The sequence below is a fragment of the Colletotrichum jinshuiense genome, chromosome 3, assembly GCF_051148585.1.
Source record: "Colletotrichum jinshuiense chromosome 3, complete sequence".
Classification (NCBI taxonomy): Eukaryota; Fungi; Ascomycota; class Sordariomycetes; order Glomerellales; family Glomerellaceae; genus Colletotrichum; species Colletotrichum jinshuiense.
This window is the reverse complement of record NC_139310.1, coordinates 3639399-3663173: the sequence shown is the minus strand read 5'-3', so window position 1 is coordinate 3663173 and position 23775 is coordinate 3639399. Positions and strand designations below refer to the sequence as shown.

General features: G+C 55.0%; 6 protein-coding genes across 6 annotated transcripts; 2 read left to right on the top strand and 4 right to left on the bottom strand.

Moving 5' to 3' along the window:
• Nucleotides 1-102: 102 nt before the first annotated feature.
• Nucleotides 103-1077, top strand: EsH8_III_000997 (2EXR domain-containing protein; the record flags this gene model as incomplete). Its single annotated transcript, XM_083262722.1, has 1 exon — nt 103-1077. One exon carries the CDS (start codon nt 103-105, stop codon nt 1075-1077), a length of 975 nt encoding a protein of 324 aa, XP_083123209.1.
• Nucleotides 1078-6122: 5045 nt separating this feature from the next.
• Nucleotides 6123-7932, bottom strand: EsH8_III_000996 (S-adenosyl-L-methionine-dependent methyltransferase; the record flags this gene model as incomplete). Its single annotated transcript, XM_083262721.1, has 4 exons — nt 6123-6547; nt 6658-7329; nt 7389-7434; nt 7492-7932. The coding sequence occupies 4 exons, from the start codon at nt 7930-7932 to the stop codon at nt 6123-6125; spliced, it is 1584 nt and encodes a 527-aa protein (XP_083123208.1).
• A 1858-nt stretch (nt 7933-9790) lies between these two features.
• On the bottom strand, nt 9791-11598 carry EsH8_III_000995 (S-adenosyl-L-methionine-dependent methyltransferase; the record flags this gene model as incomplete). The annotated part of the gene is made up of 3 exons (XM_083262720.1): nt 9791-10256; nt 10311-10515; nt 10572-11598. 3 exons carry the CDS (start codon nt 11596-11598, stop codon nt 9791-9793), a joined length of 1698 nt encoding a protein of 565 aa, XP_083123207.1.
• A 1766-nt stretch (nt 11599-13364) lies between these two features.
• Nucleotides 13365-17430, bottom strand: EsH8_III_000994 (P-loop containing nucleoside triphosphate hydrolase protein; the record flags this gene model as incomplete). The annotated part of the gene is made up of 8 exons (XM_083262719.1): nt 13365-13685; nt 13748-14354; nt 14720-14994; nt 15049-16263; nt 16320-16446; nt 16499-16722; nt 16777-17052; nt 17107-17430. The coding sequence occupies 8 exons, from the start codon at nt 17428-17430 to the stop codon at nt 13365-13367; spliced, it is 3369 nt and encodes a 1122-aa protein (XP_083123206.1).
• A 2491-nt stretch (nt 17431-19921) lies between these two features.
• Nucleotides 19922-21077, bottom strand: EsH8_III_000993 (kinase-like domain-containing protein; the record flags this gene model as incomplete). Its single annotated transcript, XM_083262718.1, has 2 exons — nt 19922-20499; nt 20579-21077. The coding sequence occupies 2 exons, from the start codon at nt 21075-21077 to the stop codon at nt 19922-19924; spliced, it is 1077 nt and encodes a 358-aa protein (XP_083123205.1).
• A 1147-nt stretch (nt 21078-22224) lies between these two features.
• EsH8_III_000992 (uncharacterized protein) lies at nt 22225-23457 on the top strand (the record flags this gene model as incomplete). Its single annotated transcript, XM_083262717.1, has 1 exon — nt 22225-23457. One exon carries the CDS (start codon nt 22225-22227, stop codon nt 23455-23457), a length of 1233 nt encoding a protein of 410 aa, XP_083123204.1.
• Between the last annotated feature and the right edge of the window lie 318 nt (nt 23458-23775).

The window sequence follows — 23775 nt, the reverse complement described above, 5'->3', positions numbered from 1 at the left end:
TGCGTAATTGCAGTTAGGTTGATTAAATAGAAAACAGTCTCCGTCCGTTCAAATTCAATCGCATCTTTCAGTCCCAAATTGTTCGCATTTCAAGCAGCCGCCATGCCGTCTGGTCTCCTGGCATTTGATCTCTTCGCGTCGCTCCCAGCCGAGCTACGCCTCAGAATCTGGCATATGACGCTGGAGGGTGGAGCTCGACTAGTTGCCGCCGAACCTAGGCGAGACGCGTTCGTATGCCGATCAGGCAGACTTCCGATCATCTCGGCCGTCAACCAAGAAAGCCGACAGGAGTTCCTACGATTACACACTCGTCTTCTCGGCCAGCCCGCTGCCCAGGCCGGTGGCGCCAACGCAGGCCCCGAGGACCACGTCTACCTGAACCCGCTCATCGACAGCCTCGTCCTCGGCACGACGACCATGTACAAATCCCCGGCCGCCCAGCGGACGCAGTCACTGGCGCACTTGGACTACCACGCCCTCGGGTCTCTGATTGACGTGCCGGCGATGCCGCGGGCGGCGAAAGCGAAGATCCGAGACGTCCGCCTCCACGACTTCGACTTCATGGACCGCGTGAGATCTTACGACAAGGCCAAAGACGCCAAAGTCGACGTCGACTTCCAGGACTCGGGTGTCGCCCGTCTCCCTCGCCTTTGCTTCCCCAACCTGGAGTCCATCTGGGTCGTCACATTGTTCGCCTTCGAGCCCGGCTTCCAGGCGATGGTGGACGGCGTCATCGGCGAGGACAGCCTCAACAACCTCAGCGTCGGGGTGAACTTCCGCTACCTGCTGCCCTCCGGCTCGGTCTACGCATCCAAGCTCGAGATGGCCGGCCCCGACCTGGCCGAAGGCTCCCGGTCGGTCAGGACGACCCATCAAGACTTTCCCGACCCTCCGTCCCGCTTCATCATACGCATCGATCTCCAAAACGACAGCTCCGAGCCGCTCACGGACAAATGGACACTTCTGGATGGGAAAGCCGAGGCAGATGATCTTCTAATCTGGCACATTGCGGCAAAGTATGTTGCTTTGCGTCTGCGGGATAATTGTATGCATGATGTACCAAAAAATCTGTGGTGAGGGGGGCTGGGAGCTTGGGGAATGTCATTCTTATGAAGGTGGCCGTTTGCCAAATGGTTTCGGGGGTTCTTCACCGAACCACTTCTCATATTTGGAACAATGAGGCCGTACGGAGATGCATGAATTCTACTTCGCTTCGATTTTACCAAGTGATTCAAGTCGAGTTGAAAGCCCATAACTTTCTCCCAGCATTCCTGGGCAGACCTGTCGCACGGCAAACCCAGAATGTTGTCTTTTACACCGCCCAGGTCGATGAATATCACCCTAGATTTCCCAATCGTAGCATCGATCCCATGTCGAGGAGCTCCACGAGGTGCCAGCATCCAAATCTGTGACTTTGGGAATCTGCGAATTTGGGTGGTCAGGTAGAGGAGGGCATCCAAACAGTGTGACATACGCTGGGAAGAACGATGCAACAAACAAAATAAATTCTAGCTGCAGAAGGAGAAGCAGTCCAAGGAGAACATGCAGAGCTTGTGAGTTCCAGCCTTTGTAAATACAATTAGACAAATCACTTCTTTTGCTGTGCCTTGATTGAAGAACTGTTACGAGTGCTGCCTTGGAAATTAAGAATATGTCCAAAATTTGTTATCCTTCCTGTCTTTCTGTGTTTTGACTCTTTCTCGGTTCACCGGCATCCCATGACTCCAAAGTTCATATGCACTTGTTCTTCAAAGGAACTCTGGCTTTGAAATGGAGTCAGCCGACTTTTTGGCCGAGATGGGCCACAATAATCACAGCTATCCCCCTTAATTTGAGTGCTTGAACTCAATCTTGTCTAAAATAAAACTGGAAAAAGGCATTTAGACTTTAAAAGTAAATCAATGTAGGTGGTCCTAGGTGGAAACAGTACAGTTTGTTTATATAGTTTGTTAGAGACTTTAGAAATAAAGCTACTACACGCTTCACTCTACTTGCAATACTACTAACAATAGTCTTGTTGTTCACCTTATTCCTATTTAGTAAAAACTTAAGACTGTTTCTATAGTGTTCTATTTGCTAAGCGCCTTTTGCCCCCTCCTGCCTATCTTATCTATAACAAGGCTTATAGTGAATGTTTAGAAAGGTGTAAGAAGGGCGTGAGAAGGGCGTGAGAAAGCGTAGGGTTGCAAAACACGCATCAGTTTAAATCAAAGAGTACTAAGCGAGCCAGATGAAAACTTTTGCAGGTGTCTGCTTGAAAAGGTGAAATCCCTTTTAAAACCTAGATCTCTTCCATCTTTCTTTCTTCCATCCTTCCAATCCAACATCATCCCATCACTCCCAAACCTTATTAGTCTACTTGTTTCTTGAAATCTTTGGTCTTTAAACATGGAGTCGACCAACCTTTCAACTGGTGCAGGAGTAATCCGAATGCGTCCTCTCAAATTCAGCGCCTTCGAGCTGCAACCTGCAAGACTGTTGGTTGAAATACGGATTTTGACCCCTTCAGATCTTCGTGAGACAGCTGATGGAATCCAAAACATTAATGTGGCTCAACATTGTCTACGCCTGGACTTGAGGACCGCCCCAGAGGGCCGTTGGGGACTCAGTCGTCATGGAACCGAGCTTTCCAGTATGTCCCCCGCCCAATTCGACAGCGCAGACGGCAGGCCATACTTCCACGTCGCCACCTACTTCAATCAAAGCACTGCTGGCCACATTATCGGCACAGTCAAAGGCCCTGCGGGAAATCCATGGGTGGGCCAGAGCTCCACGCTATGGCCTTCGATCATCATACCGACGCTTACCCAGGAAAACCGCAACATCACCCGAATTATCAGTTTTCATGATAAATACTGCGAGGCGCGGTTGAGGCTCGAGGACTATGAGAACGTCCGAAATGGCGTGCGAGCCAACCCCGTCTCTCGGCTTCCCGTGCTTGTCTTCCCAAAACTGGACAAGATCAAAATGCGCATCACCCTACAAAACTCACCCCTTCCTGAATGGCTCTCACGCAGCGTGGTACGATTCCACTACCAAGTGTCAACCGGCAAATTATTCATGCCGCCAATGACTACCGAAAATGCCCATGGTGCGGTCAGTGACCAGGACCGACAAAATTACCACATTGATATCTGCCTTGACCGGACCGGAAACTGTACCTGTCTTTTTGGAGCGGAGGAAGTCAATGAGGGAACTCACATAGGTTCCCAAATGCTCTGGCACATCGCTGCCAAGTACATCGAGATGTGCATGAGTGACGATTAGTTGGGCCTTTGGGAAATGGAGAGTGGGCATCCGGCGGGTGGGGTACTTGGGCTACCCGGTCTATACACCGCTGCTGAGCTCACCAAAGGAATGTGGTTCTTTCTGGAGTTTGGGATATCGGAAACATGGAGTTTTGAGTTGATACCACTTCATTTTCTTTACATTCATGTTCCACTATCCTCATAGGGAAGTACGACGAATCCCTTGCACCTAATTAGAAATTTCTCTACCACGCTTCGACTCTGCGGCCTTTGGCCTTACCGTCAGGGATCAAGGCATTGAATCACGTTTTTATCTACATTACTCGCTTGGCCTGTGATGTCTCCATCAAGAAGCATCTTGCGTGAGGTAAGATTCCGGTGTCGTAGTACCGATCATCTGAAGATGGGTTTGAAGAAGTAACATGGCCAAGAAGGACGAAGTTGGGATCAAGAGAGGAATCGGCAAGGAAATATTTGGGGTGGATTGATAGGTGGGACGGACTAATAGAAAGGATGACTCCATCAACGAGGGAGAAAGATCACGAAACATTGACTTGTACATACAAAGCCAAGCACTCTACTTACCGCTATGAGTGTCTATCCTTACTTTCCCCCTCCACCTTCCACCCTCCCGCCCCCTCACCCCGGTCAAAGCACATACCGGGCAACCTCCCCGCCAGCAACGCGCCAAATCATGCGGTCCTCCAGGGCCTCGAAGCTCTCGTCCTCGCTGAACTCGCGCACCGCACGCCACCCGTCCCCGTCCCCGACGCGCCACAGGGTCCACAGGGCGGGGAAGTCGGCCAGCAGCTTCGGCGACACGCAGCGGGAAAACAATGGAAACAAAGGCCGCCTGCTTATTGTTTATTGAAGTCAACTTACTGAACCGAAATACGGCTGTGAGATAGGACTCGTTTCAAAGGTATCTATCTACACATATTGGAATGGGGCGGGGTTCAACCCACGCGGCCCATGCGGACATGTAGACAGCAGGGCCACTTTACCCCTGGATGCATCGCCATCCTGTCTTTTCCTTGGTCATCAGCAGGTATTTAGGCCTGATCAGAGCAGATTGAGCCTGATCAGACATCGGCAGACATCATTACATTAATACTCCTTTCTTTGCGTAATCTGGAGATCTTCTACGAATTCACTCGTGCGCGCGTGCGACCGTAGCGGAGGTGGCCACTGAGCAACAGGGCAAACTCTCGACCCTCCCCGTGCAGCCCAGAAAGTGCGATTGTCTGGCCAGAATAGGCCTGATCAAGCCTATCTCTGACAGACAATTGACGCTTCTGTTGCTCTGCGGACGGGAAGTCACTCTATGGTAGGCGGAACCTAGGGTGCGTGGTAGTCGCTGGGTGTGTTGTGGTGTTTTGCATCCAGCCATCCCTACTATTCCACTTCAATATCCTTCCTTTGCGTATACCCCTGAGCGCTGGCTACGCCATCGCCTTGGCCGGCGTGGCTGGGAGTGTTCGTCCCGTGAGTTTTGCATATTGAGAACGAAGACTCGGGTGGAATTCATATTTTCTTAGAGGGGCCGACAATTTTCCAAGACTTCAATGACTCCGTGAAGGACATTGTATTGCCAATTGTCGTTTGGCACGAGAGATGGTTGGGCAAAGCACCGACACCATGACATTGTACCGGATCTCGAGGCCGTATCCCAGGTGATGTAGCAGCCACCGAATCTAGCGATACTAACCTCGCATGACAAAACTTCCTGTAGTGGTATATTTTAGAGCCGGATGAGAGTTTTGAGGATTCCAAGGCTCAATAACATTTCAAATTCATGGCAACGGCCGGACGGTCTCCCAATAATTTAGTAGTAGTCGTCGTCGAATTGCAAATGATAGCAGACTCTGTAAGCCGTTTCCTCGTGTCGGACTGGAAATAAGTGGCACTTGGAACATCCGGCCCGTTTGCAAAGATGCACAAGGTTAGAATAGCGAGGAACATGCCGAAGGGGGGACGAGTTGACAAGCACTGGCCAAATAGTCTCGAAGCACGACGAGGTTCTCGATAGGTTTACATGCACACATTACAGCCGTCTGATGAAAAGAAGCACAACTTGGTCCCGAGGAGCTGCCGGGCCCACACAGCCGTACGGCAGTGGTCCTGGATTGGGAATTTGTAATCTTCATCCGTATCTAAGTCCAACTTCTTACGGGTGGCTTGAGTTGACGAATGATTGCGCGTCTGTATGCCACTTCGGGATGCGAGTTGCAGGTTGCAATCACAAGGTTTGCAGTGTCTGCGCAGCTACAAAGGCATCCATCTAGAAATCAAAAAGAAAAACATGAAAAGAATCGAAAAAAGGAATAATAACCCCACTGAAAGAAGCCCAAGTTCAGTCTAGAAAGAAAAAAAGAAATAAAAAGAAAAGAAAAGAAAGGGAAGGAAAAAAAAGTTACTTGCATAAAAAGAAAATGCAAAAGAATATTGCGACCTACCTAGGGATCGAACCTAGAATCTTCAGAGTATGACTTTTTTGGGAGCAGCCGAAATCTGACGCGATGCCATTTCGCCAGCAGGCCTCGCCGGGGTTGGTGACCAGGGTGCTCCGTAGCCGCCTCAAGTATCCGTACGGGCGGGTTGACGACGATGCAAGCAAACGGACGGGGGGGCTTCTCGCGTCCCACTCGCGACTGTGGATGTTTGCTGGACCCGCCCGCCAACTATTGCCCGGCGGGCCGGCCACGCTACTCTCGAAAAGGGAGGAATCAGTGGTCTCAGGTGCTCTCGCGATGCTGTGAATATGTAATCGAGTTGATGGACACTATGAGCCGGCCTCTGCGTGGCCTTTGGACAAGTCTAGCTATTATTGATGGGGTATCGCTGACGGGGGGAACATGGATGAAGTCACAGGAGTTATTGGTCCTTCGCCGCCTCCTCCTCACCCCCCTTCACCTCCCCGCCCTCCTTCGGATCCCCCGCCCCTGTGACGGCCGCATCTTCCTCCCTGCCGCCTTCCGGGTCCCAAACGGCCTCGATGATGCTCATCCGGCACCCGTCGGGCCGCGAGACGCCCTTGAAGACGAACCGCGCGTCGGCCGCCCCGAACAGGGCGCGGTACTCGTCCTCGCTGCGCTCCTGGGCGTTGAGCACGGCCAGCATGACCATGTCCATGCTGCGGATGACGCGCTCGTCCCACGGCGCCTCCTGGCCCGCTTCGCGCAGGCAAATATCGTTGATGACGACCCTCGCGCCGGGCTTCAGCGCCGGCACGAGGTTCTTGAGGATGGAGACGGCGTACGGCGTCGAGTAGTTGTGCATGATCCAGCGGAAGAAGTAGACTGTTGGGGTAGGGGTGTTAGTGGTTTTTGTTATATGCCATACCCCGTCATCCACGGAGAAGGAGGGGGGGACAGGGGAGAGGTAGTGAAAGGGCGCTTTCGCCACTTACCGTCGGCGTCCTTGGTGACCTGCTCCGTGAAAAAGTCGTGCGCCACGAGCTGGATGCGCTCGGCGACCTGGGCGTCGTCGGCTATCGGGCTCGGCGCCGAGTCGACCGTCTTCTGCAGGTCCTGCACGACGAACTTCATGCGCCTCCACTTCCTCGCCAGGTCGACGGCCACGAAGCCGTGGCTGCCGCCGATGTCGACCAGCGTGCCTCCCCTGGCGTCGACGTCGGCAAAGTCGTACGAGTCGACCAGGTACCGGACCTCGAAGCCCTCGCCGCCGGTGAGGCTAACCATGGCGCCGCCGAAGCGGCGGGCACGGGCCGGGTCCTTGCCGAAGGTGACGAACATGGGCTCCTGGCCCACTGTGTCGAAGGCGAAGTTGAAGCCCGTCTGCGTCAGGGAGGTGGCCTCCGGGTACGCCTTGAGGGCCTGCAGGACGTGGGCCGAGGCCGGGAAGTTGTCCTCGAGGTTGTAGCCGACCCAGTCCTGGAGCGGCTGGTCCTCGGCCAGCAGGCGCGACGACGCCGTGTGGGCGATGACGCCGGGGGACGGCTCGCGGAACAGACGGCTCGTCATGGCGTGGCGGAGGATGCGGGCCAGGTTGACGGCGTCCAGCGACGTCTTGGACTGGAGCTCGGCCAGCGTGATGGTGCCGTCGACGGGCACGAGTTTCGCTGGGTTGGGTCAGCGGCAGATCCTCATCGCACGACGGCAGCTCCTGCTGCTTGCTCACCGAGGCCAAAGTGGTTGATGAGCTGGAGGCTCAGGCAATCTTGATACTATTTTCCCCGGGTTAGTCGCACGCGTCTGGCAGAGGTTGCTGGGGGTCCACTCACGCCCCAGGCCTTCCACCGAACATCCTCTCTGGGGCCGTGGGCCAAAGCCTCGAGCTCCCTGGTGGCGTGAATGATCTCCATGCGGCTCTTCTGGAGGTCGATGGGGAGCTTTGGGAAGTCGCCCGGCCCGTCAGGTTCCAAGCTGGGGGTCGGCAGGCCGTTTTCTCTCATGTACTTGTCGAGCTTCTCAGTCTCTGAGGCGATCTTCCTCGCGAGCTCTACCATCCTTGACGGCGGCGGCGAGGGGCTGTCCGCCGTGACGGAGGCATTCTGCGAGACGGGCGCCCCACTGGGGACGTGATCCGTGGGTTTGGCGGCCGATCGGGCGGCGAAGGGGGAGAAGGAGAGGCGGTTCTGCTTCTTCTTTTCATCGCCTTCGGCTGTGGCGGCGTCGGACGACGAGCCATTTCCCAGCCAGCTACTGAACTTCAATTTGTTCATGGTGTTTGTTGGTGGAGGACGCAAGCCTAGAATAGAATGCGAGTGTCGACCGTTCGCCCCGCGGTCCCACGATGCAAGACGGCACGATGGATGGTCTGGTCGGGTCGATATTTGGTCTGTGGCACGGGTAATCCCACAGGACACGGACCCGGACGTGATTGACACGGGCGACGGGCGTGCGTCTGTTCACGTAGCAGAAGCAGATATCAGGCCAAGATCGGCTGCGTTGCGCTGCACAAGAGGTGGAGAATGGCGCGGCAATCGACGTCAAGAAGTTCAGGTAGGAGACAAAAAGTCTCCGAGACACGAAGACCCGGCAGTTTGGGAAGGAGGGAGGGGACGTCTCTCGGTTTAATAATAATAGGATTGGGAATGGGACTCGGCCCGGCGGCGAGGAGACAAACGGACTTGCTCGTTCCCTGGGGCGTGGGCGGGACGGAACGGGGATGGGTGCTGGATCGTCGCGACGACATCGACTGACTAGCGCCGGCCCATGGTTTGGGAGGCGACGCCATGGGGCTAAGGTTTGCCGTCTGCGTTTGTTGTACTCTTTTGCATGTTTCCAAGCCTCCCTTCCCCAGGTGGCTTAGGGCTGAAAAGCTCCCGTTCGGAGGTAACCTTATGGGCCGATCGGCGACGGTCCCGAAGGCATCGACGATGGATGGCAGTGTCCAACACTGCAGTGCAGAGGCGGGCAGGCGATGGGATTGTTGGAAATGCGCATCATGGGCGAGAGGGCGGTCGAGCGAGGACGTGGTGGGATGTACTTCAGTAAGCAGAGAGACGGCGAAACAAAAGGGGATGGGATGGGATGCCCAAGGCAAACGGGACCCGGCGACATGGGAGGAGTGCAGCGTCGTATTCATTCGTCGGCGAACTCTCCGTCCCCCCCTGCCGGGTGATTCTGCAACCCCCGGTACCTTTTGCCTGCTTTCGTGTCCCTCATGTTCGGATTGTGTGGTGGGAGGGAGGCGTCAGTTCGGACGGAGCTCACGGCAGAGGGGAGCAGAGGGAGGGGAGATGGGATGTAGCGGTGAAGATGAATGTCACTCCAGCAATCACTGAATTGCTCAGTCAGCCAGTCAGTCCACTGACGGGGCGTGGGTGTCTGTCCGTGTGTCCGTGGTGGGAAGCTTTCCGAGGCAGGAGAGGAGGGGAACGTCACTGCCATTGTGTATTGTGGCATGGCTACTACCTACCTACCTACCTTGGAATACAAAGGGTGCATGCTTAGCTCCCATAGCGACCCACAGCGGTCCTTCCCCCCTTCCCCCCATGAAGACGCCGGCATTCGACCACCTGAAAGGCACGGCACGAATTGCCCTATCGCCGTGTCGCAATCTCGGCTTATAGTGGGGTCCGCCGGGGGCCCCATGGCGTCCCGCCACGCTGGAACTGGAAACGTCGTTCCCAATCCCTGCAGGTGCCCTCCTCGATGCAACTGCACCCGCTGCGCAACGTCCTGAGAAGTCCTCCCTCGCCCAAAATCCCGCTCACATTCATTCGTCACCGTCGCCGTCCTCTTCCTCCCGACCATCTACCCATACGACCATACGACCATACGAATACATACACGCACACACATCCATTCGATGCTGCAGAAGGCATCCACAGTTACCGCCCAGCTTGTTCGCAGCATCTTTCTTCTATTCGAATAATGATTGTCACCCTGTCCCGTTCCATCCTCACCCCTTCCCCTCCGCCAAGAGGCTGGTTGCTTTTGCACAATGCAGACGCGGGCTGGACACACGGCGGACCTGGCGAATCGATGCGTCCGTGACGGCGCACGCTCAGCCCGTCTGCAGAACACCCGGTCACCGCATGTTTTGCCCTGTTCCCTTTGGCAGAAGAGCATCGTCTACCGCATATTCGTCGGCTTCTGCGCGTACATGATCCTCAGCGGCATGTACATCAGCGCCGACGTGTCGTGATACGCCCTCCTGACCCCCATGAGGAACATCTCCGTCTGCTCCGCCGACCAGTGCAGCCCCCGCGTGAACGGCCCCAGCGCAATGGCCTGGAGCCCGTCCAGCAGGATCGTCCGCCAGTACATGCCCACCGTCTTGAGCACCCTGTTCCGCGGCCACGTCCCGATGGGCACGTGGAACACCCGCTCGGTGACGTTGATGAAGCCCGCCTCGCGCATCATGTTGGGCAGCCGGTCGCCCGCCGCCGCGTTCAGGTCGATGCCGAGGTTCGAGAGCCCCTGCACCACGTAGCCCCAATACTGAGCCACCGGGTGCGCCGCCGACATGGCGTTGCCCGCCGACAGCGGGAAGTGGTGGATCTCCTGGAGCTCGATCCAGCCGCCGGGCCTCAGGTGTCTGCCGTCGTCGTGTTAGCACTGCTCTGAAATCACCGTCATGGGACGGACTCACTCCATGGACTTTTGAAAGAGGGACCCCCAGTCCTTGATGGCCATGACCGTGTGTCGGGAGTGGATGTAGTCAAAGTGGTTCCGCGGGTACAGCCACGCGCTCTCGACGTCGTCCACCTCGAACCTGACGTTCGGCGGCACCCAGTCCGGCTGGATGGGGCTGAGGTCGACGCCGAGCACCGTCGCGCTCTCGTATCGGTCGCCCACTGCCGCCGTCGTCAGCATCTGTTCTTCAACCGCAGTCCTGCGTGAGTCTACTCACTCTCGATGGCCCATGCCCCCGTCCCCGTCCCCACGTCCAGTATCTGCTGCGGCCAGTCCCCGATCGGCGCAAAGTTCAGCGTCTGGTTGCACAGCAGCTTCACCATGGCGTGCTTCATGTCCTCCCGCTCCTGCTCCATCTCGTCGTTGGGGAAGTTGTACTGCCCCTCCCGGAACCGGTGGTATCGCCGCCCGTTCTCGTACATGTAGTCGCGGACCGACGACTCGATCGACGTGCTGGCGTTGGTCGCGACGTCGCTGCCGTACCCGTCGTCCGACGGCTCCGTCCCGTCGAAGATGGACGCCACCTCGTCGCTGTCGGCCACGATGGAGCTCTCGGCCTGCGTCGTCGCTTCGGACGACTCGGTCAGCTGCTGCTCCGTCGACAGGTCCGGGAAGATGGGGACGCCGTTGGGATGGGTCAGCGGCGACCTCGGCCCCGCCGCCGCGAACGAGACGCCGGGCAGGTTCCGGTTCGCGTTGAAGGCGTTGGCGTTGACATTCTCGAGCCCGGGCGCGGGCTTGGAGGTGCTCCCCGGCTTGTCGGTCCCGTCGACGTTTGGCGCCGTCTTATCGACGACGGCGTCTCTCGCCTCCTTCGCTGGCACTGGTCCGGCTGTGTCCGCCATCGGGTCGGGAAATCGTCGCTCTGTCGTTTGGGCCGAATGATTTCCTGGTGTCGCGGGTTGCCATGGTTCTGAAAACTGGGAGATGCTTCCCCTACCCTCCGCGGCGGCGAGGTTTTGGTGGCCTGGCGCCACGTGTTGCTTTTCCGAGATCCTCCACGCCTGCGGAGGGATGGCACCAATGCCTTGCGTCGTGCGAGGCGTGAGTGGCTCGTCGCATCCGCCGCGAGCGGCCAATGTCTCAGAGCCGGTACCGCACGTACCGGCTGCGGCACCCGCCCCGTCCGCCGGCACTTGTCGACTTTCTTTTCCAGAGGTCTCGTGGGCGGCTAACGGGGTGAGACGTGTCTGGCGATCGCCCACTGCCGAAAAGCCTATTGGCACCTTGCCTGGCTCGGCCATCGCGGAGTTTGGCGTCAGCTCCTCTCCCCCCTTTCCGGTGAGTGATCTTTGTCGGCGCGAATGATGATGAGTTTTTTTTTCTATTCAGCTTCGAATGTGTGCAGGCTTGGCAGAATTCGAATCGAGATCGATAGGTGCGGGTATCAAGCTGCGGTCATGAGCTTTGAGTGCAAATTGGAGCTCTGCGGACGAACACGCTTCCAAGACGGGCGTGCTATCAATGAGTGAGTTGGTGATGCACTAGAGAGGATTCTTGGACCCGATCTGCGCGAATCGTTGATCCAACGTTCGACATATATATGTATATACACACGCGTCAAACGGCGGCCAGCGAGCTTTGCCGTCGCAGGGCACGCGTTCGACTTAGATGCCATGCAAAGCTTACCATGTACGCTCGGTTGCAGGCGCACCAACAAGGAGCTTGGCGAAACCCCGACAGACAGCTTCGAGCTTTATGACGGAACGGCGGAGAAAGGGTCGCAGCTCAGACGCCGCGGTGCGCCCGCTAGCTCGGCACTGTCCAGGGGCACCAGCAGGAGACATGCAGTTGGACAAACACGACACGGAGAGGGACGAGTATCCAACGCGCCCGGGGGGGGTTCAGCTTCCAACGTCACACGTCAATGATGTTTTTCATTCCATGACATGATGTGCTTCACACCCCTTTCGCCGAGATAAGCACGAAAAAGCCCAGTCCCCCGCCAAGACGGGAGGATTCAATGATTTCGATGGGCCCCCCTCCCGAAGCTGCGCACTTGGCTTTTCAGCTCCGAGGACCCCATGTCGGTGCAATCGTGACGCGCAGTTGGGTTGTTGGTCCCCCACCACCCCTAGATCTGCCGGGGCCTGGACCGCTCTCCAAAAAAAAGCGCCCTGCCTATTAGGGTTGCGTCAATGCGCAGTTTGGCGGACAAAAGTCAGCCAGCTAGCTGCAGCATGGCAAACACGCTCTTCGCAGGACCATGAGGGCAGCCAGACGGACGCCGCCCTCGTCCCCTGTCGCATTCGGACATTGAGCTCATTGGCAAGGTTTCGACGCAGAGGGCGTCGAGTTATTGCTCTCGTGTTTCTCGCGATGCGATGGCGCCGGTCATTACTGGCGTGACGGGATGGGTTTGATGCATTTCTAGACACCACTTGCAGGCTTGTACAACACCTCCTGCCATTGTGCAACTGTGTAACCTGTCTCACCTACGTCATTGATTGTGCTTAAGGGACTCGGCTGCTTCTCGTGTCCGAGCACGGGTCTCCGGGGGGTAGCATTATGGACGGGTCAACTCACGCAGATCTGCAATGGGACACCGCTATCGAGCGTGTTCTCGTGGCACCTCGTAGACCGGCCACACCTGGGCATTCTTTTTAGGTCCGCGTCAGACGGGGTTGAGTCTCCGTGTCTCTCTAACATTGTCACTGATGGGAATGTCTCCCGGGTGTCAACACGGGTCCATTCAGGAGGCCCTCGACGGCAATGCGTTCGCCGGGTTCCTAAAGACAACCCATATCGGAGGACCATTGACGATGGTCGGAAGGTAACGTAACAATTCATGGTTCTCTGCTCTTTTTTAAGCAAATAAAACTATCTACATAAGCATGTGCCCGTCTCGAATATATACATGTGTATGTCCTAAAAATTAATGACTAGCGACCACACCACTCTGATACCTCCCAGCCCCGACAAAGGAAACCTGAAATTCGCCCGTCTCCCCCCATCATTACCCAAAAGACAACACTATCTATCTCACACCGCCACGGCCGCAGCCACCGGCCTACAATGGCAGGTACCTGACGGCCACGCCCGCGGGGCAGCCAAAGCACCCGGGCTCGTCCATGGCGTAGTCCCTGTACGCGCGCCCGCCGACGGCGGCCCACACGTCGGCCGAGTACACGCCGCACCAGCTCGTGGCCGGGACCCACGCGTAGCTCCTGCACGAGGCGCCGAGGACGTCGGCGTTGTCGTTGTTTGGGGTGCCGCGGCGGCCGTTTCGGAGGGGATGGTGGACGTTTTCGGGGACGACGACGCCGACGACGACGCCGACGAAACCACCAGAGGCCAAGGCCCCGGCGCGGGACAGTCGTAGCACAGCATGCTCATCCGCACGACGGCGCGGTTGTTGACGGAAAAGGTCTGGGACGCGAGGTACGGCCGGACGGGCATGCCGTGGAAGTTGCAGGTCCACCCGGCGGCGTCGCGGCGGTCCAGCGAGTAGCCCTGGCAGCCGGCGATGCGGGCGCAGATGCTCGCGCAGCGCTGGTACGCGGGCTCGAAGTCGTAGTCGCCCGCGGTGTTGGGGGCGATGCCGGTCGCCACGGCGAAGAGCAGGCCCAGTAGCCCGCTGCCGGCCGGTCGAGCGCGTAGCTGGCGCAGCCGACCTGGCCTGCACGCCAGCGCGCACTGCTTGTAATGAACCTCGTAGCTCTCGCCGCTCCGGCGCGGCGGGATGCCGGTGGCGACGGCGACGAGGCCCGACGTCACCACGGGCGCGCCCGAAAGGATGCAGTACGCGTTGGATCCGAAGGAGCAGGCAGCCGGGTCGTAGGCTGCCGCGGAGACGGTTTGGACGGGCGACGCCGTGATTGACGGGGCGGCTGCTGTTGTTATTGTTGTTGCGGGAGGGGAGGTCGAGGTTGACGCGACGTTGCCGACGGCGCTCGTCTCCGGGGTCGTGGTCGTGGTCCGAATCACGAGCGGCGGCGGGACATAGTCTGCAGCGGTGTCGGCCAGGATGGTTGTCGGTGCCAGGGCAAGCAGGATCGAGCTAATGGTCGTCATCGTCAACAGAGGGGCACCTAAGCTCGAAGAGGCCGCCGCGAGCAAGCTCGTGGCAATGTCTTAGGCTCTCGGCTATACTATTCTCTCCTTGTTTTAAGCCATGTCGCGGGAAATGATAAAGTCTTGTTTACACGCTCGTATCGTATATCTGACTCCTCATGATCCTGGAAGGCTCCCGGTTGGATGCCGCACCAGTGTCATACGCCAAGTTCCTCTCAATCTTATATACTTGTACAGGCAACTCTGTTTCTTACATCAGACATTTACGACCATCCTCTCTTACCACCTCATCCTCAATGTCCCGCCGCCTCGTTCCAATCCGGAGAACCCGTTGTAAGCTCATTCGCTCACACATTTCGTGCTGTCTCATATGTCTCAAGACCTCGGGTCTGAATCCTGGCATTCTCCGAGATCTCATGCGCGGTTCTCAGCCTCTCGATAACGCCATCGAAGTGCGTCCGCTTGTGCAGAGTCTCTTCATCCTCCCGTGCCAGCTTCTCAACCTCCTCTTCACTAAGCTGCAACACCCAGTCGGTCGACAAGCCCATTAGCGGCCCTTGAGAATAGGAAATGAAGTCTTCGATGATATCATTCGTGATGTATCTAATGAAGGCCTCAAGAGACAGCTGAAACCAGGTTAGTGATTTGATAGTAGGCGGGAGACTAGAAATGGAAAGTACCTGGTAATAGACTTTGACGACGTCGTGCACGTCGTAAACCATGTTGTCCTCGTTCGAGTGGTGGAAATGGTGGAACAACACTCTTGTGTGGTCAGTATCCAATTGTTGTCCAGACTTGGCAGGCGGAATAGAATGAAGAGCTTTCAGAAGCCGTGTGGTCCGCAACGCTTGCAGTCTCTCTTGAAATCTCGAATCAGTGGTCTGAAGATGAGACTCTCGCTCCCGGCGGCAATGCTCCTTGAGCTCGTTAAGTGCTTTTCTTTTAGCTTGCTGCTGGAGCTGGGTGAGGACGCGGGAGAGCTCTTCATATAAAATGCTTGAGCAACTGTCTGGCGAGCAGGCGTCTTCAAGGATCCAGTTAGATGCCGTCTCGATGTCTCTTGCGATGCTTTCGATGTGGTGTTCCGCGATTCGTTGCCAGTGCTCCGACTGCTTCTTATAAAGAACTTGGATTACGTCTGTGTTCACCAGTCCTGGGAGTTCTGTTGTTTGCCAAATGCAGAGCTGTTCACGGATCTCCTCAACGAGTGGCGTCACACTGGGTTTCTGAGATGTAAGAAACTGCTTGGTGACTCGCATTTTCTTTGGCGGCGTCAAAGGAGGCGTGACTCCACGATCCTGCAAGGTGGGCTGGCTGGAATTGGATCCAGGGTAGGCTTTGGATGCGTAAAAAGATGCAGCCTCGGCAAGCTGTGCCAATGGGTCGATGTTGGGGTCTTCAAAGAGATAGGTGTGGCCACTATCATGCATCTCTGCTGTGAAGCTCTCGTTTGCTTCTCGCACTAGTCCTCTGACGCGGAGTGACTCTTCAGACAAAGACCCCGGGCTTTTGAGTGTCTTGAATGCAGTGGTGTGGTATCTCTCAATCACGTCTCTGATGTATTGTTGACGAAGGTTGTGACTGGGGCGAGGGTCGCCGAGAGCTTTTCTGGAGTTTTCGGCATCCGAAAGCAGCTTCCGGATAGAATCCTGGATGGCGGGAAAGTTGCCACGGATCTTGGCGCAGAGAAGGTCACCAAGATACTCCTGGAGCATACTGGAACCCCTTCGTTTCTCTCGTATCTTGTCCCAAGGTGGCAGGCTGAAGAGCCTGCGCTCAGCTTCCTTGACGTCGAAATCGACGCCATCATTTTCAGAACGGTTTCGAACTACGAACCAGCCGTCTTTCATGGATTTATCAGAATCTTTTCCGTTTCCGCTTGCGATGTCAATCACCTATAGATAGTTAGCTTAGCTCCTGACCAGCACGACACTAATCAACAACTACGAACCTCGGCTGGGTTTTCCAACCTGTCACACTTGGTGAAGACCCCAACAAGCCGTTTCTTGTCAACGAGGTTGGTAGCCATCTCGAATATCTCCTGGGTTGACAGGTCTGCAGTAGCGGCGGCCACACAACTGAACCTTATTAGTCCTGTGCCTCGCGACTGAGGTGCTTTTCTCTACTCACATAACAATGTTCGCGGGTTGTCCCATATACTCCTCCACCATCTTCCTGACGCCACGCATCTCATACTCGTTGACATCGTGGGCATACGAAAATATACCTGGCACATCAAGAATGCTGAAGTGTGACCGGGATGGGCCTGAAATTTCGATGCGGAGAACTTGAGGGGCGAAGTTCTTCGTGTGAACGCCTTTGCCTCTTTTTATGCCCATGTATGTGGTTGATATCTTGACACAACATCAGGCACGGACAGGATCCAATTGACAAAGTATGTTACATACCGTTTCCATGATTTCGCTGAACTCTTCGGCTCCCAGATGATCACTAACATGAAGGTATTGTTTGTAAGAATTATTTGGCGGGTAGCCGAAAATGTCCGTTACTTCGGGATCGACGATGGTGATTTTGACTGCATTTTCGCTGCCGGGTGCTGTCCTGCGCGACACGATTCGCGTAGCAAAGCGAGTGCAGCAGCCGGAACCGACTGGGAACGGGATATCAGTCAGGCTTTGAAGCAGTGAAGATTTGCCGCTAGACTGGCCCCCGACTATGACCAGCTGCGTTCGATAGTGGTCAGCTTGGTTCAACACTGATGGTTCTCAAGGTATTACCTGAGGAATTGCCAATTCCTGGCTTACGCCGCATGACTGCAATCGGTCAATAGCGTCGAACAGGATCCTGCTGCTGTCGCTATCAAAGGGGTTCTCGAGAACGAAGTTATCCCGCTCTTTTTCCTGGGGTTTATCCAGGTCTTTATCCTGGGGTTCATCCTCCTCTGGGTCGTAATACGGAGAGTCGGGCACAGAGTCGACGGCTGAGTTGACCTGCGACTCATCGTTCTGTGACTCGGAATAACTTCCGAGGCGTGACGTACTGAGGCGTGATACCTTGGGCTCATGCTGGCGCTCAAAATCAAATGCCTTGGGTCGGGCCATGGTTCTGTCGAAGCTGCGTGGCACGGCTGAAGAGAAACGGGCAATCGTAAAAGAGGGCGACAGAAGAAATGTGAACACAAAAAGAGGGTATCAGGAAAGATGAAGAGGGAGATAATTGGTATTTAGGGTAGTTATATCTGTTGCAGGAAAAGAATTGGAAGAGAGATGCTTGGTGCTGACGGCTGAGCTCAACTATGCGGATAACAATTGAGCTTGGTCGTGCAATAGGACCATTTATATCACAAAACTGGTGCCTTATGACGGTAAATGATTCGATCTGAGCACGTTTCGATGAAGGCTCTCAAATGCAGTTTAGACGCCTGGATCGGCACTGTTTCCCTGCAGCTTTCGGCCTCCCCGACGCCTCGACAAGGCAGACAGGTATAACCCTCGTGGATAGAAACGACCGATAACCCACACCATTCACAAGAAGCCTCAGGTGAGTTACCCACATTCAGGCATCTTGAAAAGACGTGGTTGGTCATTTCTACACCCCTGCAGTAACTCTTGTTGGAAGTAATGCAGGAGATGGCGTAATCAAGTTGTTGGTAGCAGATTTGACTAGGGGCCTGCCAGGAGGCCATGTGCGAGCGGATCTCATTGAGTAGCTGCGGCACGCTTATCTACTCCGCCCGACCCGAGGGAATGGTCGCGAAACGGCTTTGGTTCTCTTCCGGCCTGTCTTGGCCGTCCTGACCCCTCTGAAGCAATCGGGGGCGGTGTTAGCCGCCAACCCGAACCGCTTTCAGCTCGGCCATAACTGCGGCCATAGGTTCAAAAGTAGCGGTTGTTCCGCCCCGCGGCCGGGACCACTAATGTAATTGGAACGTTTCCCGACAGAAAATCGGGAAGATGGAGATAAACCCCCAAGTAGGTATGCAGCCAACAACAGCCTGATACGCGCCCTTGTTCTCTGCGGCCTTACTCAGCCACAGGCACGGAGTCGGACTTTTATCAATATGTAGCTTTGGAAGCAGCCTTTGAAGGGTCTATCGGGACAGGAGCTCGAGGCTTTCCCAAACCGGGAGGTTTACTGCTCGGTTCAGACGCGGTTCATACGTCGCAGCTGGTTGTAGTGCATATTACGAGTCGTTTCATACTCGGCCTCTGAATACCAAGCCGGAAATTCAAAAGCCAAGGGTATAGGCATCCCCGTGGGCGTTACGCCTCCTCCTCGCGCCGTGCAATGACGACCACGCCAGCCCTCTTTCGATACTCTACCAATGATGTCTGAAACACCTTTTTCGGTTCGTACTTACCAAACTTGCGAGTATATTTATAGGGTAATGTTCATTAGATAGGAGCTATGCTGAAAAGGTGCTGAGTCATACCGAGACTAGTTACCTTAAACCGAGACTCGATCCAAAGTGTCACTGGGTGGAAAGTAGATGAACTATTAGCCTAGTAGAGGGTCTCGGGAAGCTACCAAAGCGAGATGAGCCATTAGGGTCTTCGAGATGGCTTCCCATGAACTAAGAAGACTGATTGCCTCTTCTGAGCAAGTCCTAATCGCGCGTTTTATCCATCTCACGAAGCTCACACTATTTTGCACTTACGTGATCTATTTGCTACGATTAAAGGCAATGTCTTACTTGCAGGTTCGAATAGAGGTATTCACTTCCGTTAACATTATTTCAACCTGAGTATCGTCACGCTGTCATCTTTATTACTGACTAGGTGTCAGAGATTTTGTCAAGCAGAGTAGAGGGCGCAGTATCTTCATATTCAAACGGATTTTTCTTTGCGATATACGATTTCGCTGTTCCAGCGAGAGCTGTTAAACAAAGACGGCACTTAACGTCACGTGAGTGGCTGCCTATGTGAAACCTATGTGCCATATGTTAGACTGAGCACATGCAAGTGCGCTTTTCTAAGTGGTCGATACAGCGAAACAAATAGCACTGTTTCTCCGGCATTGCTTACCAAAGTACTCCCACTTGCTTCCTTGCATGTTGAATAAAAGAATTGAAACAAATAGGGACTTTAGATAAGCGGCTGTTGGTAAACTTGAGGACACGCACGTCCTGCAGATTTATCACATTTTCCAACAAAAATTCGACGAAACTCGTCCGTTACATCAACCTCAAACTACTACTAAGCTGTCTGCAGGAATAGTCAATTTCTTCGATTTGTGTCAGTGTGTCCCACAGTTGGGTAGGCCTATCTTAAAGAAAGATAGGAAAGGTATGCCAGCAATCGGACAGTCTCTCAAGCCTCAACTCTCAAAGCACGAGGACGACAGTGTTAAATTCGGCTTTCATACGAAGGAGGTCGACTAGCGTCGGCCTCAATAATATGCAGGGGTAGACCCCAGGTTCGCTTGGGATGGATTCATCACTAGTCTGTCACTCTGGAAGTGGGTTCAAGCGAGGTCTCCACGTAGTGTAGATCACCGCTCTCGGTACCGGAGATCGTCATCATGGGCCAAATGTGGTGAAAATAGTTACATAGAATACTAATACTACCGCGCCGCTATCTTAAGATCGCATTCTTAAGTAGCAACAGGCTTTGGCTGGTCCAAGATAACGTCAATAACTTTGTGGTCGTCGTACGTAGCAACGGTACGCTCGCACAAGGCCGCAACGCGCTCCTTGGTCTGCAGGCCGTCGGGGCAGATGAGCCAGATGACGTTGGTCATGAAGGAGCGGCGGTACTCGATCATGACCTCCGGGTCGTTGTGGCGGTCGAACTTGGGCCCGCCGAGGCGGTGCAGAGTCTCGAGATAGTGGTCGAGGATCTCCATCTCGTGGGCGCGGCGGTCCTCGACGCTCAGCATGGCCGTCATGTGGTAGACGATGTCGTGAAAGCACGAGCCGAAGTGGAAGGCGGACCAGTCCAGGAACCCAATACGGCCGTCTCCAGTGAAGTAGACGTTGCCAATGTGCGTGTCGCCATGCAGCAGCGTGCGGAACCGGGGGTTGCGCTCAGCGTAATACCGGTCCAGCGCCTCATTACAACGCTTGCCATCCATCAGGTACTCGGGTAGCGGGGGCCGACCCGGGGTCCGCACCACCTCGTCCCACGGCGTGCACATGAACTTCATGGCCGGATCGTAGTTGTTCCAGATCCCTGTCGGAGGGGGAGGGGGGCTGTCAGCATCCGAAATCGCTTAGGCCGGCGAGAAAAGAGGGGAGCGGGAATTTCGTACAAGGGTGATCTTCCTGACTCTGACCCCAGTACTGCGCATGCAGACCTGCCAACTGCTCGACGCCGTTCTTGACCTTCTCGACCGGGTACGAAGCGACCTCGGCCGGAAAGGTGCAGCCTTCCGGGACCAGGTCGCTCATGACGGCGATGCCTTGCTTCTCATTTGTCCCGCTCCACCAACCCTTGGGGTAGATCATGTCCTTGACGTTGGGCGCCACCTTGGAGAAGAAATCCGCCTCACGCTGTGCCAAGCTGACGGTCCACGGTTGAGCCTCAATCATCTCGGGGCTGAAGACGCCCTTGACACAGACGTGCGTCGGCCTATCGTCGCTGCCGCTCTCATCTTCGTAGGTGATGGTGTAGAACAGCTTGCTGCCCGTACCCCAGATGTTTCGCGTGTTTTCGATAGACTTAACCTTATGCCCAAGCTTCAACCCCAGCCACTGAGGAGTGATATCCGCGGGGAGGGCTGGAAGCTGCTCGCCTGTCGCCTGAGCCATGTTCAAGTTTTTGATTTGTTTCGGTGGTTTCTGTTGACTCGCGAAATCGATGGAAAAGGTGGGAATGTCAGTCGTAATCCGAATGTCGGGGGCAGACGTATGCCTACCTGTCTTTATGTAAATTGTGCGAGTCGGATAGTGACATTTGGCTGCTTACTTGGTGGGTACCATTGGCTGACGCTGGCTCACCCTCGGATCACCCTTGGCAGAGGCCCACCTCAGGCTAAATCAATCACAGATCAGTTAAAAAGATGTAGGGGGGAAGTATAGATGTCAGTTTTGGGGTTGTGTTCATGTTATTCTAGGGATTCTGGGGCAAGAGGGCGACTACCACCACCTCAGGCCGGTGTATCTCGCGCCATCTACAAGTGTTTGACGAGGATGGGACTGGTTATCGGTGCAGTTACGACCTCTAACACCAAAAGTTGCATACTTCTTTGAACTTGTTTGTTCCTGCTCGCCCACCACTGGAGGAAGTGGTTGTGACGAATACCTATATGCTACTCGACTTTTCAACGAGTTTCTTGGCGGAAATAATCAATGAACGATACACATTAAAGTTTCTGGAGTTGCTTGCCGGAGGGTTGAGGTTTAGGGCTGCCTGGAAGTCAGGTAATGAAACAGACTTAGTCTTAGTCTGCATGCTCATGGTTCTAGTCTCTTCGGCCATTCCGACTTCTAGTTAACAAGAACACCTCCCGATCTACACTCTACCCGCAACCGCGAGAGAACAAAAGTGACTGCATTGTTTCTTGTCTCAGTGTAGACTCAACATTGAGACCCGCATTTCCTATTCACTTCCTTCTGTTTTCCCACCTTTAATAATCTTCCCGGATTCCTGGAACCGGTCTGTGTGGTCCCCATCACTGCCGAAGAGAATTTATAAGAGCCACGGAATGGAGAATAAAGGTTCTCAGTTTGGGAGGAACAGACAACACTATCTGAGGTACCTCAAGTATTTTGGCCCGACTCCTTCGGAGATAGGGTCTGTGCCTGGTTTACACACACCTCAAGCGCAAATGCGTGTTCCTACATGAGAACCCAACTCTTCTTACGGATACCCTCCCTTGCAATCTCGCATCAGACGGCTATCCTATATCACTGCCTCCTCAGAGATCGTTTCTGAGCAATCCTCGCTAATCCAGAAATGGATCCGCGTCCCGACGACAACGCACCCGTCGACGACGATGTCGAGTCTGAGCCGATTTATACACCGGCAAATATAATCCACGCTGTCGCCGTTTACGTCTACACGTTGATCATCTCCTGCATCCTCGAGGGTTTTTTGAGTGGCGCACTCGTCGGAACTTGGATATTAGTATGCGCATACGCGGGCGAACGCACCAACCGAAACCCCCGCCTATTCGGGGTCCTCTCAGTCGCCATCTTGAGAAACCCCGAAGCCGTCCAAAAGATCGGCCTGGCAGTCCTTCGGGCGTTCCATACCTGCGCCAACGACCTGGGCGCCCTGCTGCTCGTTTCTCCGCTGTTCTTCTGGTGGCAGCGGGAGGGGCGCGTACCGTCGTACCGCAGCCTCGCTGCCTGGGATGCTCTCGCCTTCTGCATCAATACTTGGTTCAAGCATTGGGCTGGGGCGCGTGCGGACGGGCTCCTCGCCGCCCTGCGCGATCTCGCGTGTGTAGAGTCGGGGTCCCTGCTCGACATCGTTGGCCTATACGCTCTGCTGCTGTGCATCGTGCACGAGTTTAGGGTTTACTTTACCCAGCGCCAGCGCCGGGTCCACGTGCAAGCGAGGGTCGACGAGGTGTCCGACGACGACTTCAGGTCCCGGAGCGTGTGGCGGCACAAGGCCCGCTTCCTGGCCTGGGCGTTCCTGGTGCGCTGCATGATCAACGTCTATTGGCAGCTGGTCTCCAACATAGCGGATAGCCTCGACTGCTGGTACGATCAGAACGGGTTTTTGCCATTGATTGGGCTGCCCGCTCCCCTTCGCAGCTTGCCTCGGTATTTGGTCTTGATTGGGCTAGGCTGGGTCGTTCAGGGTGGCTGCGTGGGTTGGATAGTCCGAATAGTCCACATTCTGATATGCCCGGAGGATAATGACGATGAGAAAAAAGGGCATGGGGACGATGAGAATGGAGATGACGATCAGGACGAAGACGATGGTGAAGACGATGATAACGATGAAGATGAGGAGGATGAGGATGAAGACGACGAAGAAGATGATGACGATGACGATGAAGATGGGGACGGTCGGTATCTTATCGTGGTAGGGCAAAGCTGGGCCATTCTAAGGACCTGGATGCATTGGACAGCCCGAATGATGCGCATATTAATATACCCAGACAGGGATGAGGACGATGACGAGGCCGATGAGGGTGACCAAGACCTCTTGGTTCACCTACGTGTTACGCAATAGTATGCAAATACCTCTCGCGTGTAAAAATTAGTGATCCTCTAGGGTTACCTCAAGATTTAGAGGTAAAGTCCTTGTCACCTTGTAACTTGCATTATATTTGTACTGGGAATCATTGTGGTTTTTGATTAGAACATGTGATCTCTCGACGTTGAGACCAGCGTCCACTATGCAACTGAAGGGAAGAAGAGAACCTAACACTCGGTTATAGACCACGCGCAGACGAAAGCTGGGGTACATGTAGATTTAGAAATACAGTTTGCGATTTGATGCTTTGAGCAGATACTGGCGTATTGCAGACAACTTCAATTGCGTAGAGGA